Raw genomic sequence first — 13,488 nt, forward strand, 5'->3', positions numbered from 1 at the left:
GTGGCCAGTGGCCACCTGAGCTCATGCTCATTAAATGTAGATAAGAATCCTTTCAGCAGGGCCCGCAGGAGAGGCCACCAGCCGAGGACAGAGCCTGTAAATCTCCATCTTTGTCCTGGTAAAGACTCCTGCAGCCACTTGGAGAGAACTGACGGAGGCCCTGGGGGCCTGTTCACATTTGCTCGGACCCTCAGTGGGACACCGGGAGGCTCAGGCACAGCTTAGACCTTCACACTGAGTTAGAGTCTCTCAGCTAAAGCCACATGCGTTTTGATTGCCAGACGATTTCTAAGAATTGCTTCTGCCTTCAGCAATAAATTATCTTGTTGAAAACATTCCTTTCCCCCATTTGAGAAGAACATTGTGCTTTAAAATTTGACAAGTTTTTGGAATATTTAAAAATGTTTGGTCACAACGAAGATGGCATTGGTAACTCAACAGTTTTTCTCCTCTGTGATTATTTACAGGAAAAAGTTCGTCATCTTGTGCTCTATGAAAGTATCAACTGGGGAGAATAAAACAAAGTAGTTTACAAATATTAAGCCGTTTTCACACATAATAATGTTTACAGTGATAACACACGTGCAGCACCTGACAGTTTTCAAAGGTTTCAACCTGTATCATTTTGAAAAATCCAGAGAGAACAACCAACCACAGTGGTGCATACCTATCTATAACACAGCTACAAGGGAGACTGAGGCAGGAGGATCACATGTTTGAGGCCAGCCTCAAACCTATCTCAAAATTTGAAAACAAAAAATACACTGAAAGGCCTAGGGGTGTGGTTAGTGCTATATTTCCCCTGGGTGGATTCAATTTCAGTACAAAAAAAGAGAGAGAAAAATAAAAGTATAGAAAGAACATTGCTTTGAAAGAAGGGTCTGTTTTTGCCCCCTGTAAACTTCCAATCCATAACTATATATCCTGAAGCATTCTGCACAAATGAAATGGAACCATCTCTTATGGATACATTTCAAAAGTCTGTTGTCAAGATTTCAGTTCAGAGGCATCAAGCAGAAGCCTACTGGGGCCGTTTGAAATTCTGGCCCAGATTAATTTTTAAAAGCTGCATTTGGATGGGAGCTAGTTCCAAAAGCTTAACTGAAGTGTAATTGATTTCACTGGAAATAAAAGTCCATGTGTGTCCGAGCTGAAGCATGATCCTATTTTTCTTGCAAATCTAAGAATATCTTAGGGAACAAAAGGCTGCCCCATGTCTCCCTCTAGCACTGTTTTAGGCGGCAGAGCAGGGGAAGTTGTGGCCCATCCCATACTCAGGGCCAGGGCTGGGAGCTCTCTGGGTCTCCGCAGGGTAGTGGAGGAGGCAGGCTGGGAACCACTGGGTGGATGAACCAGGAGACGGATGTGGCAGAAAGCTGCTTCCTGGATGTACCTCCTCTGACGACTTGTGGGTCAGGACCTGCAGGCACTCAGTAGACACCCATGGCCCCACTGACCCCCCTCAGAACCCTGGTGGATTAGCTGGGCCCGGGCCCAGACTGGGAGGGAGGGGCTGCCCCTCTTGTCCATCCCATGGATTGAGTCTGGGGCAGAACCTGAGAGCAGAAGTAGGCTTGGGGAAGTCCACTCTGAAGGGCACTGCGGTGCCCTCCTCCTGTGGAGTCAGGTGACCTGTGGTGCTCTCTGAAAACAGATTCATCCCGGGGCAGGACAGGGCTCTGTCTGAATGGGCTGCTGCCAATCCAGCTTCCAGGGTCCAGACCACAGCTTCCTCACAAACCAACTGAAATGAGCCTCGGCCTGGAAACATCAAAGCAGGAGTCTGCTGTCCCTGTGGCTGAGCTGCTCGGTTTCCTCCAGAGAGAGACTGTTGCCTCGGAGCCTGGAAGGATAAAGGGAAGAGAGGTTGGATGGAGGACAAAATTAGAGCCAGGCTTTCAAAGGGAAGCTGCCACTTTGGCCACCCATGCCTGGGAGGGGCTGACCCCTTGGCCCCGCTGCGGCGCTCGGGGAAGGGAAGTTGGTGCTGTTTTTACCCTCGGTCACCCAGGGCGGCTCATGAATCACTCTGCAGGATGAACAAGGCTCAGTGACGCTGCAGAAAGAGTCCACCGCCCTGAGCCAGGCCGGCTGCAGACTCCCCCAGGCCGGCCCTTCTTTTTAAGGCAGCCACGATCGAATCCTGATACCTCCTCCCAAGCCCTGTTTGACAGGCGGCAAGCAGCATCCAAGCCCTTAAAATACCCACCTGACGCTGGCTTGCTCCCTGGACACAGAACGTGACATTTCTGAGGACTGTGCAATGGTTTAAAAATAAATAAAAAAATAAAAACCACCCTCCAGCCCAGGACCCAGTGACCTTGGAGGCTATGGGGTTCCACAATTTTACAGAAAGCAAAACCACTCCAGCCCAGGACGAATTTTCACAAACAGATTTGTGCTTGATTTCATCATTTGATATCCACATTTGCTGCCGCTTAAATGTACTTTTGGGCAGAAAGGACAAAGTCTATATTAAAATAGGGGTCAGAGCTTCCAGGGTCGGGGAGGTAAAATACAGAAGCCAAAGGTCTTGCTCTAAGACAGCAGGCATGGCGGGGTCTGCATCCAGCACAGCCTGAGACTGCCCACCTTTTCCCTCCTCTGATCAAGGGCATTGCAAATGGGACTCCAGATTTGCTGGCTCTTTCAAGAAAACCCTGAAATATAGATTTGCATAGCAGATCTCTTACTGTTTTAAAATATCGGTACCCGAAACACAGACAGCAACATTCCCTCATAATGAGCTAGAGCAGGGTAACACTTTCTACTTATTGTCTGAGTGAGAAACAGATCCCTGGAAACAGGGAGGCTACATCTCTGAAGTCGTGACTTGATGCTTTTTCCAAATGCATGAAGGACTGTGGTTCTAAATTGCACGGCTGTGGATACACTGAGCCCCAGCCTCCCCAGTGGGTAACCTCCAGGATCCAGAACTGCAGAGGATCTCACCAGGGCGGGCATCAAGTTCTTCTCTCTTATTTTCATTCCTCAATCACACTCCCAATCCTACCCTGTTCCTGAACTTTTTGAGTAAGTACTCATGATTTTAAAACGAAAGAATTGATCTCCACTCAGAGACACCAAGAATTCTTTCCCAGCCAGAGATCCAGTTCCGTCACATGCAGAGCGACACAGAGTGTCAGAGTCAGAAGGGATTTTGAACATTGTGCTGTTCCTCTCTCCCCTTTACCCATTTTGCAGATAGGAAAACTGAGGCTCGGAGGATTTCCCAGGGTCCTTACCAGACTTCCAGGATGGTGTCATTCCTCTTGAGGGCCTGCAGGAGGGCTTCTGCACCCAGGAAGGTGATGCCATTGTTGGACAGCCTGGAGAAGAAGAGGAGATGGTGAGCTGCAAAGATGCTTGGTTTGCCTCCTGAGCCTGTCCAGTTACAGGAGACTTTGGGAGTCAGCCAGCCTACCTGAGCCCACCTGTCCCCTTGGAACATCCCTCTCCTCTCTGGGATTCGCAACCCTCCCCTTAGGAGGGTGCTGTAGTGGAATGGCTAAGTTCCTACATTTAAGGGGTCAGAGGACTTCCAGGAACCCAGGGTTCAAATCCAGCCTGCACCATCTCCTTTTTATTGTGTGGTACTTGAGACTGGACCTAGGGTGTACTCTATCACTGAGCTATACCCTCAGACCTTTTTATTTTTAATCTTGATACAGGGTCTTGCTAAGTTGCTTAGGGCCTCACTAAATTGCTTCAAGTTAACCTTGAACTTAGGATCCTCCTGCCTCAGCCTCCAGTCACTGGAGTTATAGGCATACCCCACCACACCCAGCACCAGCTCCTTTTTGGTCTCAAGCAAATTTATCTCATTTCTCATCTGTGAAATGGGCATAAAGGGGGACCCACCACATAGAATTGAACAAAGGATGGCATGGGGCACCGTGCCTGACTGTCAGAAAATATCAACAAGCTAATGTTTTCAGATCTGGGGAGGATTCAGGGCACCCAGGACCACAGGTTAGAAACCACAGGAGGCTGGAGATGAGCTACAGCCCAGGGAGGAGGGGAAGAGCTCCGTGTTTCCCACACCACCCTGATGTTTAAAGCTTTGCCTTCTAGTATATCCACTCCCTGTCTCCCCTCCACCCCACAGCTGACCTGAGGCAATGCCAAGCTGTTCTATAGGCCAGTTCACGATTACATCAATGAATGTGCCCAGCCCCATGAGGAGGGGCCAATTGCTATCCCCATTCACACTTGAGGCCACCCAGGCAGCCATCCAAGGAGAAACAGCTGGCAGTGGGGGAGCTGGGGTATGAACCCAGGCTGTCTGGCTGCACAGCCTGGACTCTAACCAATGCTTGGCAGAGAATATGCTAGAAAAAGAAAGATGTGGGTTTCTCTCTCTCTCTCTCTCTCTCTCTCTCTCTCTCCATACCAGCAGCTCAGTTTTTATGGGGAAACAGTGGGACATGATATAGTTCAGGATGCTCAATAATAAAGCTGGTGACAACGTAGCACGGGACAAGCACCCCACCCCCGTCATGCCTGGCATCTGTGGGATAAGTCTGGGAGGGTGCACTTGCCACATCCACACCTGGTCACAATGGGCCAGGTACTGCCAAGGGCCCCGCTTTGTGCAAAGCTGGCATCAGGCTCAGGCAAATCCGGGCTGTGCCCAGGCCTCACGGCCCACTTGATGAGTGGAAGTGTTTTCCCCAAACACTGGCAACGTCCTGGCCCCTGCAAAGCAACCCAGCACGCCTTGCCAGAGAGGAGCGGTCTGGCAGCACAGATGATGCTCATCCAGAGGCAGCCGAGCACCTGTCTGGAAGACAAGTGTGTTTCCTGGGCCGTGTTCACCTGGGAAGACACCACCTTCCTCCTGCAGAGGCAGCCATCCATGGTGCCCTGAGGTCCCCATGAAGCGAGACCTTGGGCAGCAGCTGCAGACAAACTGACAGCCTGCGGGGGTCATGAAGTGGGCTACTGATGACACCCACTGTCCCTTAGGGTGAAACCCCTCTCCACACCAGAGTCCTTGCGTGGCTCTGGGGCTTCCTCCTCCTTCCCCCTCCACCCCGGCTGCAGGAACCCCTCTGTTCCCAGGGCCACCAGGTCTGCAGCTGCCTGCGCCTTGGCACTGGCGGATTCGTCCCTCCTGCCCCAAGGATGCGCTTCCCTGAGACCTCAGCACGGCAGGCGCCTTCCTGCGGTTCAGGTGTCAATTCAGACTCCACGTTCTCAGAGAGGCCCTGCCCAAGAGCAGCAACCTCTTCCTGACCTTCTGGAATCAGAAATGACCTTGTCGTTTATGGCCACTCTCTCCTCGGTACCCCAAGCAGGAGAAACCCTTCTCGTATGACCACCTATGTGGGGGAATGTGGGCATGAAAGAATGTGCGCACAGGTGTCAGAGGACCGGGAGAGAGCACTCATGCGTAAACGCAGCACCTGTGCCCGCTTCACACAGTGAGAGAGACCCCTGGTGTTGGGCATCCAAAACGCCCAACCAGGCCCCTAGGGGTTGGCAACCTGCCCACCCTGCCCCCAGCTTTCACCTCCAACTCTGAGGGCTGCTTGCCGGGAAGACCTGCCCCTCTCTGCCTGAGACCTTTCTCCTGCCCCAGGGGCACACTCAGTCATGAGGACGAGCTGGAGACTTCACATTCCCGCAAGCAAGCACACTGTTACGATTTGATGTGAGGTGTCCCCCTAAAAGCTCCTATTCATGCAGGAATACACAGAGGTCAAATGATCAGAATGTGATGGCTGTTTTAACCCCATCGGTCGTTCCAGGTTTTGGGTGGGCTGGGGGGTAACTGCAGGCAGGTAGGGCGAGGCTGGAGGAGGTGGGTCCCTGGGGGGGGGGCTCTGGGAGGATGCATCTCCCTGCAATCCCTTCCCCACCCCCTCTGCTTCCTGACTGAGCAGAGGGTTCTCCTCCTCCGGGCCCTTCTCCCATGAGGTGCTCTCTCACCTGAAGCCCAGAGCAATGGAACTGGCTGTCTGGGGACTGAAACCTCCCAAACCGTGAGCCCCAAACAAACTTTCCAACCTCTAAGCTGTTCTAGTCAGGCATTTTGATCACGGTAATGCAAAAGCTGACTGATGCAATGCCCTGCTACACAAAGGACAGGTAGTGGGTGGACAGATGCCCCTGCTTCCTCATCCACTGGTTGGGAGGTGACCAGCGTGTTCTACCCTGACTCTGGGAGGTCTCAGCAGCAGGGAGCTCCAGTTTCCTTACTAAGCACACTCATGGGTTTCCGTCCGTCCCTGCCTTACTCCACTGCTCTCCCATCAAGCTTGCTGACACCATGTCCCAGGTCAACAAGTTGCACCAGGATCCTTATCCACCCAGAGCAGGCCACCTCATATGGACTGGGAAGCTGCCCAGATCTCAGATCCAGAAACCCGCTCCCAAAGCCAGTCCTTACCACCCCAGCTCCTGCTTACAGGGTCCTTACTTCAGGACTTTCAAACTGGAATTTCTCTTCAGTCCTTCTGCAAGAAAACACACACCTTCATCCAGGAGATGGTTCTCCTCCAGACTGGCAAGAGAAAGAGAGAATCCCATTGACATGATAGCACTTATTATGGAACATGATGTCAGTAATCCACATCCAACATCCGAAAATCTAAATCTACAAATAAAGTAAGGACAGATAAGGTAAGATTGAGGATTCCCAATTCCAGGGACATCTTTGCAAGAGAATTCACTCCAGAGCTCTTCTATATAATAAACTCCTTCAGGTCCCGGCTCTCTCATATCCATGGAAACCTCCTTTCATTTGGGGCAGTCATAATCTTACTGGTAAAAAATATTTCCCACTCTCTAATGACCAAATACATGGTCACTGATACATAGGGGAAGTTGACAGTTGGGCCTTCCAGGAATGCTTTTGAAAGGTGAGAGTCATAGCTGGCCTGTGCTTTTCAGATTTGTAGACTAAGTCCTGGAATACAGAAGTAATTGCTGCAGGTGGAGCAACTGTCTTGTGATGATGAGGCAACCAACCTTGAGGATGAAGCCACAAGAAAATAAAGAATATTTAAAAGATAGAGACAGAGTCAAGGCCTCTGCTACCTTTAGTAGCCACCATAACAAAACTGCTTACCTCCAGACTACTTATACATGAAAAATAAATCCTTTACTGGTATAAGCCTTGTAGATGGATTTTTAAAAAATTACTTGCAGCCTCATGCAGTGGTAAGTTAGACTAAATTTGGCCTGACGTGGCCTCCATACTTTGAGTTCCTTTGTTGCTAACTGCAACCTAACTCAGTATGCAAACAAACTGTAAACCAAGAGAATATTCGTGTAACAAATAGCTAAATCTCAATCATAGCAGCTAAGCTTCAGCCAATCACAGGCTGCTAATTCATCACACTGTGTCCAAATAAAACCAGTGCCGAGCAGTGACCAATCAGGCTGTTTCTGTATGTCACTTCCTTTCCCTGTCTGTAAATCCTGTGTATCCATGGTTGGATGGAGCCCTTTGAACCTCTCCTGGTTCTAAGTGCTGCCCAGTTCATGAATCAGTCTTTCTTCAAATTAATTTTGCTAAAATGAATTTGTCTGAAGTTCTTTTTTTTTTTTTAACAGTAATCATAACTGATACGCTCACAGTTAGATGCTCTTCCACCAAGAAATGATAAGGGGCAAAATCCAATCAGGATTCCATCAGTGGTACTTTGACAGAACTAGTGAGCCCTGCCAAGAGCCGTGACCCATCCTCAATATCCATTTTCTGGCAAGGTTTATATGGTTCAGTGCTTTTTCTGCTTCCTGGAAAAATTTAACATTAAACATTTTAGCTCCCTGATATAATTTGGAACTACAAAGATGACCCTGGAACTGAAGACTCTGTTAACAATATCTATAGGATGGAAAACTTGGGAGTCTGCTTCAGGTCAACAGCATGAGCACAATTCATGGGTCACCTTTCAACTCCCCCAAATTCCATTCACCTTCCAAGGTGACCCCTAATTCTAACACTCAGTGTTCTTAGGAATTCAGATTCACTTTGAAATAACAAAACTCGGGCTGGGATTGTAGCTCAGTGGTGGAGCGCTTGCATAGCATGTGTGTGAGGCACTGGGTTCAATTCTCAGCACCACATATAAATAAATAAGTAAAATGAAGGTCCATCAACAACTAAAATATATATTAAAAAAATATATAACAAAACTTCATCATTAGCAGCTGTCATAGTATGAGTAGTAGCTGTAGTCATAGCAGCAGCTGCCACCATAGTAGTGGTGACTTCAGTGCTGCGATGGTTTAACATCTGTGGTGTGCTCACCCATATGACAGGCACTATATTAAGCTCTCACAGGCACTACCTAACAATTTTTATACACATATTTTTATAGTTGGAAACATTCTCACTCTCATTTTACAGGTGAGAAACCTGAGTTTCAGAGACTGTTATTTAACCTGCCTAAGATTACAGCCTCCTTGATGCCAGAGTCTGCACTCTTACCCATTTTGCTGTGGGAGGACAGTAAACAAATGAGTAAACTAATAAAAAGCATTAAATGAAAACAAATCAGGAGCTATACATCAGGCTCTGTGAGCTTCATACCTCTCAGTACATTAAAAAGACAAAAACTGATCAATCACTCAGTCATCCTCTCTATGTCTTATCCACACAGCTGCTCTTTGGATGTGGCCAGGCAATCAAGAAAGGCTGTTCTCTTCCTCCCCAGAGCAGAGAATCCCCTGAACTCACCAGAGTTCTTCTAGGGCCACATTCTTTTCCAACATCAGTGCTAAGGCTTGGGCACCTGCACGGCCAATGTTGTTCCCCACCAGGCTGGACATAGTCATGAAACAGAAAGGCATCAGAGCGGTGAGAGACCTCAGAGATCAGCTAACCTACGGAGAGCAACACGGATGGCACACGTAGCCCCACTGACCCAGTGTGCACTAGTGGATCACAGCACTCCTCAAGCCCAGGAGCAGCCTTAGAGATCCTTTCTCACGAGGGACACTGTACAGCCACAACCAGTGGATTGCAATTGGTCTTTTAAGATACAATATGACTTATTTGGCCTAAGATCTTCAATTTTGCAGGTGGAGGAACAACTTCTCAAGAGGAGAAGAGTCGTCTCCAGAGTCACCCAGAAATCCTCAAGTGCCCCAACTCCAAAACCAATGGTCTTTCTTCCTCCCCAACCACCTAACACAGAGGGATGGAAAGAAGTTAAACCACCTTCAAAACTGGCCTGATCTCCTTCCTCTTCACTGCCCATCTCCCTGTGAAAAAACGCGAGGCGGACCTTGCAGCTTACCTGAGCCACTTCAAGCTCTGGTGGTCATCTAAGGCCTCAGCCAGGGCCTGGGCACCGTTGTCACCCACCTTGTTACCCCAGAGCCTGAGAGGACCAATGGAGTCAACAGATTGTTAGTGGACGCCTGCTGTGGGTTCTAGAACTGTCCTCATGTTGGCCTGCCCCCTGAAGCCCCAGCCAGTGGGGCAGGACCACCCGATCCCTGAGAGTTCTCACTGGGACACAAAGTTCTCACTTGGGTCCCAGCAGAGTGGACCTGCTGCCATCTTTTTGGTGGGATGGCCCAACCTCTCTCAGACTTCAGTGGCCTTAAATCACAGACTTAAGACACAGTAGAGGCCCAACCATCCCAGACCTCCAGGGACATGGAGCCCACCCTCAACAGCAGCTCACAGAGTTGTAACACTTTCCCAACTTTGAGTTCAGATTTGCTTCCTGGTAGCTGCCACCCATGTCTGAAACTAGCTCCAGGGACCACCCGGGACCAGTCTACCTCTTTCCCCACAAGTCAGCTCATATCTCTTGTTCTTCTTAGCACCCTCAGCTCCTTCATGGTGTCCAACCCTCTCCCGTTCTGGGTCATTCTCTCTGACCCACTTAGTTTTAACTCTGTCGCTACTGATGCAGCCTGAACAGGGTGCTGGTTTCTAGAACATCACGCCTCCAACTGAGCTTGTGGGCAACTTGACTGCTTGTGAAATGGCTGGAAGAGCTGAGCCCTAGAGTTTTCCTCTCTTCTTCAGTCTCAGATCCCTGTTCTTGTCAAATGTACAACAGTTCACATGGGACAGCCGAGGGACTGCTGGGGACAGCAGGAGTGACACCCTGGAGGGACAGATGCTCTGCCCAGCAACCAGGGGAAGCCCCACTCTGGAGCCCTGTGGGGTGGGGGCTCCTCTCACAGTCAGTGGATGATCCCCCTCCCCTTCCTGGCAGGCGCCAGCTTGGCCCGACTGCCAGGGCGATTGCTCAAGAGCCGAGGCGTCACACTCCCATCCTGGCTACCATCCTTCCCACATCCCTCCCTCCAGGTCAGGGCCCTCACAGAGACCCACATCCCTGGGGTATGTTCACTGCATGAGTCTGGGATGGGGCCCTGATGATGGTGTCATTCAGAAGCACGGAGTGGTTCCAAGGTACAGCCAAAGCACAGCCCTAAGCACCCCAAGGACCAGAGGGCTTCCTGGCCCAGGTTCAGGGTGCTGCCTTCCCCAGCCCTGACATCCTGAACTTCCTGCTTATCAGATGATAAGCAGCTGAGAGCCACCCACTCACTCCCCCCCCCCCGTTTGTCCTTCCCCCAGGGGGGCCCAGCCCCCTCTGGGGCCTTACAACTGGTGGTTTTGACCTGCCCTACATTCTTGGAAGTCCCCAGACTCCTCCACACAGACCTATCTGTCCCAGAGTCCAACCTACCCCAGGAACTGCAGGGAGGCATTGCTTCGGAGCCCCTGGGCCAGCACCTGGGCCCCCGCCGCGGTGATGTGGTTGTTCCCCAGCCTGGAAGGGAAGGCAGGAGGCTGAGAGCTCAGCGGAGGGCAGGGGACGAGGCTCCGCAGTGCCAGGGCAGGGAGGCCTGGCAGGAAAGCCCTGAAGACCTTGCCCGAGTGCAGCAGCTACCTGCTCACTCAGTGGCTCCAACTTTGTCGTCCCCAGCCAAAGGAAAGTGGAGGAGGAACTATTTGGTGACATAGTATGACAGGTCTGGGCAGGAACCGTAACAGGCAGCTGTCCTGGGAGGTAGTTTTCCCAAGAGCTGAAGATGACTCTGTCCCACCTTTCCCAATCGTCTCAGTCACCCCAGCACGTCCCTGCTGACATGCAGAAACTACTTTGCCACAGGTAGTAGTTACCTCTTCTGCAAGAGCTGGGGCAGGCTCAGGCAGCTGGGAAGAGGAAGGAGCCTCTGGGCATGTACATTGCCAACCCCCAAAGGGACACAGGGGAGTGTTGGGGCAGGAGGACGGTCCGGTCCCAACCAGAAAGAGTCCAGCTGAAGCCAAATTCAGGTATGTCCAAGAGTGTCAGAAAAATCCCCAGAGCTCTCACCCACCCAGCACTTCCTGGAATAATCAGAATATAATTTCATCTGTTCAAAGAACTGTAAGTCATTCTGACTCAACAATCTTACAGAGTGAGCACTGCTATTCCCTTTAAGAAGGGGTGCAGCACCATGAGACGGCACCTCCCCGACCTCCAGCCTCAGCTCCCTGCAGGCAACCAAGGCCCCAGAATCCATGCCCTTCGCCTCGGCACCAAGGCCCAAGGCTTCCCACAAGGGGCTCCCTCCCAGTGACCGAGAGACACGGTGGCCAAATCCCCCAGCCCCATGGATTTGTCTTGAGGCGCTCCGATGGCCTTGCTGAGCTCTCTCGGAGCTCCACTGAAGTACAAGCTTCTTCAGCCTCCCCAGCCCCCTCCCCGTTTCCCCTTGGACACATTTTCCCCAGCAAATCTGATGGCCGTGCAGTTCCTTCCTGGAGGACTCACAGGAGACTCGCAAGCTGTGAGCTTACATAACTTGCCCACGATCTTTCAGGGGCTGAGCTCACTATACAAAGCACTCACTGTTCTGCATTAGATCTTCATGTATAATAACTCGCTCAACCACCACAATAACCTCAGAGGGGGCTATGATCATTATCCTCATTTTCTAGAAGGGGAAAATGGAGGCACAGAGACATCTACCAGGCTGACCCAAGGTCACACAGCTAATGAGGATTCAAATTCCAAGGGTTCCTAGAGTCAAACTGTGGGCAGCTCAGCTCTAGAGCCCCTGGTTTCAAGTACTCTGATGCATTGACCAGAAACCCAGGGCTTCAAATGCAAGTACACACCCCAGTGCCACCTGCAACCCTCCCTGGGCAGGTAACCAGGTCAGTCTGGGGAAGCAGGTGGTAATGGCAGAATAGAGTCTTTTGTGCAAAAGGCACCTGTGGCCTTGGTCTCAGCAGCTCCGAAGGAGGCGGAGCTACAAAGCCAAGTTTAAAAACAGTAGCTTCCATCCCCAAACCCAGGCCAGCAAGTGAAAATAATAGATTTTTTCCACAAAGCAATGCTCCAGCTGGTGACGAAGACCTTCCAGGAGCATTTCAGCCAATGGCTGGCACAGCCCTGGGGCAAAGATGGCACACGTCTCCCCCAGCAGGATGCCCTCAGTGTCCATCAGGGAACCTGGAACCCCAAAGAGCCTGGGACACTCTTAGACACAGGGAGGGACAAGGGCCTAGAAACTCTTCTTTGCCCTGAGGGCTGAAGGTCAAAAGGGCAGGTGCCCCTGAGCAGAGCTGGTCCAGAGGAGATCCAAGCAGTGCGGGAACCCAGCTCACAATGACACTGCTCTGGGCTCAGTCAGGAAGTCACAAGCCCACCTGTGGGCCGGGCCAGGTGGACCCAGAACCCACCAAAAATTACCTTCCAGGGAACAGGAACACCCAGGGCTTACCTCAATGCCAAGAAGTCCTGCTTGCATGCGAGGAGCGTGGCCAGGGAGTGTGCACAGCTGTCAGTCAATTTGTTGTTGAACAAACTGTGATGTCCCAGGACAGAGGAGATGTGCAGGTGAGGCCTGTGGCCAGTGAGCCCTCAAACCCAAGGCTGCCCATTCTCCCCTGGCAGGAGCCAATCAGCACATGCCAGCCAGGCAACACCCCTCCCCCAGCCCTTCACACGCTGCCCAGACAGCATGGCCTGGGATGAGACTGGGGGACACAAGGCCCCAAGCCCACAGCCCAGCCCAACTTACGCTAACTTCTGCAGGTGCTCACAGTGAAGAGCGTGCTCAATGAGCTTGCAGAGGCCTCGGTCTGAGATATCGTTATTGCGCAAACTAAAAAAGATGGAATGAATTAATTGAAAAATGGAGCTTTTCAGGAAGAAAATGTACAGCACCCCCAAAATAGAGTCTTGCTCATATCCCCAAAGTGCCAGCATATGTGCTTCTGGGAACCACCACCAAGACAGAGCACCCCGGAAGCATGGAGACCCCCCAGCACTCCTGGCCAGGTGGCTGACTATGGTGGGGACAGCCCGAGGATTCAGAGTCCCTAATGAAGAACACTGGAATCCTTGGAGAGTCGCAGGTCTAATTCCAGGCCCCATTTCTATTTCTGCAAAAGGACAATGGTCATCACAGTGGCCTCACTGAAGGGTCCCAGTGGAAAGAGGCTGATCTATACCAGATGGGCCAACCCTTGGGGCAGTGATGGTCACCACCTTCTGGTTAGCAGACTGT

General features: G+C 51.1%; 1 protein-coding gene across 12 annotated transcripts in view; it reads right to left on the minus strand.

The window, feature by feature from the left end:
• Positions 1-367: 367 nt before the first annotated feature.
• The window catches only part of Nod2 (nucleotide binding oligomerization domain containing 2), a 35,091-nt gene continuing 21,970 nt past the window's right edge, over positions 368-13,488 (minus strand). For 2 of the 12 annotated variants that reach the window (XM_015488751.2, XM_015488748.2), the window contains exons 5-13: positions 13,000-13,083; positions 12,700-12,783; positions 10,671-10,754; positions 9,255-9,338; positions 8,693-8,776; positions 6,425-6,508; positions 4,553-4,840; positions 3,246-3,329; positions 368-1,843 (exon numbers count right to left, since the gene is read on the minus strand). In XM_015488751.2, coding sequence (XP_015344237.1) covers positions 1,771-1,843; positions 3,246-3,329; positions 4,553-4,840; positions 6,425-6,508; positions 8,693-8,776; positions 9,255-9,338; positions 10,671-10,754; positions 12,700-12,783; positions 13,000-13,083 — 949 coding nt within the window. In that variant the 3' untranslated portion in view covers positions 368-1,770. The other 10 variants (XM_048792205.1, XM_015488749.2, XR_007343487.1 and 7 more) reach the window with 10 other exon arrangements.

The sequence above is a fragment of the Marmota marmota genome, unplaced genomic scaffold, assembly GCF_001458135.2.
Source record: "Marmota marmota marmota unplaced genomic scaffold, marMar, whole genome shotgun sequence".
Classification (NCBI taxonomy): domain Eukaryota; kingdom Metazoa; phylum Chordata; class Mammalia; order Rodentia; family Sciuridae; genus Marmota; species Marmota marmota.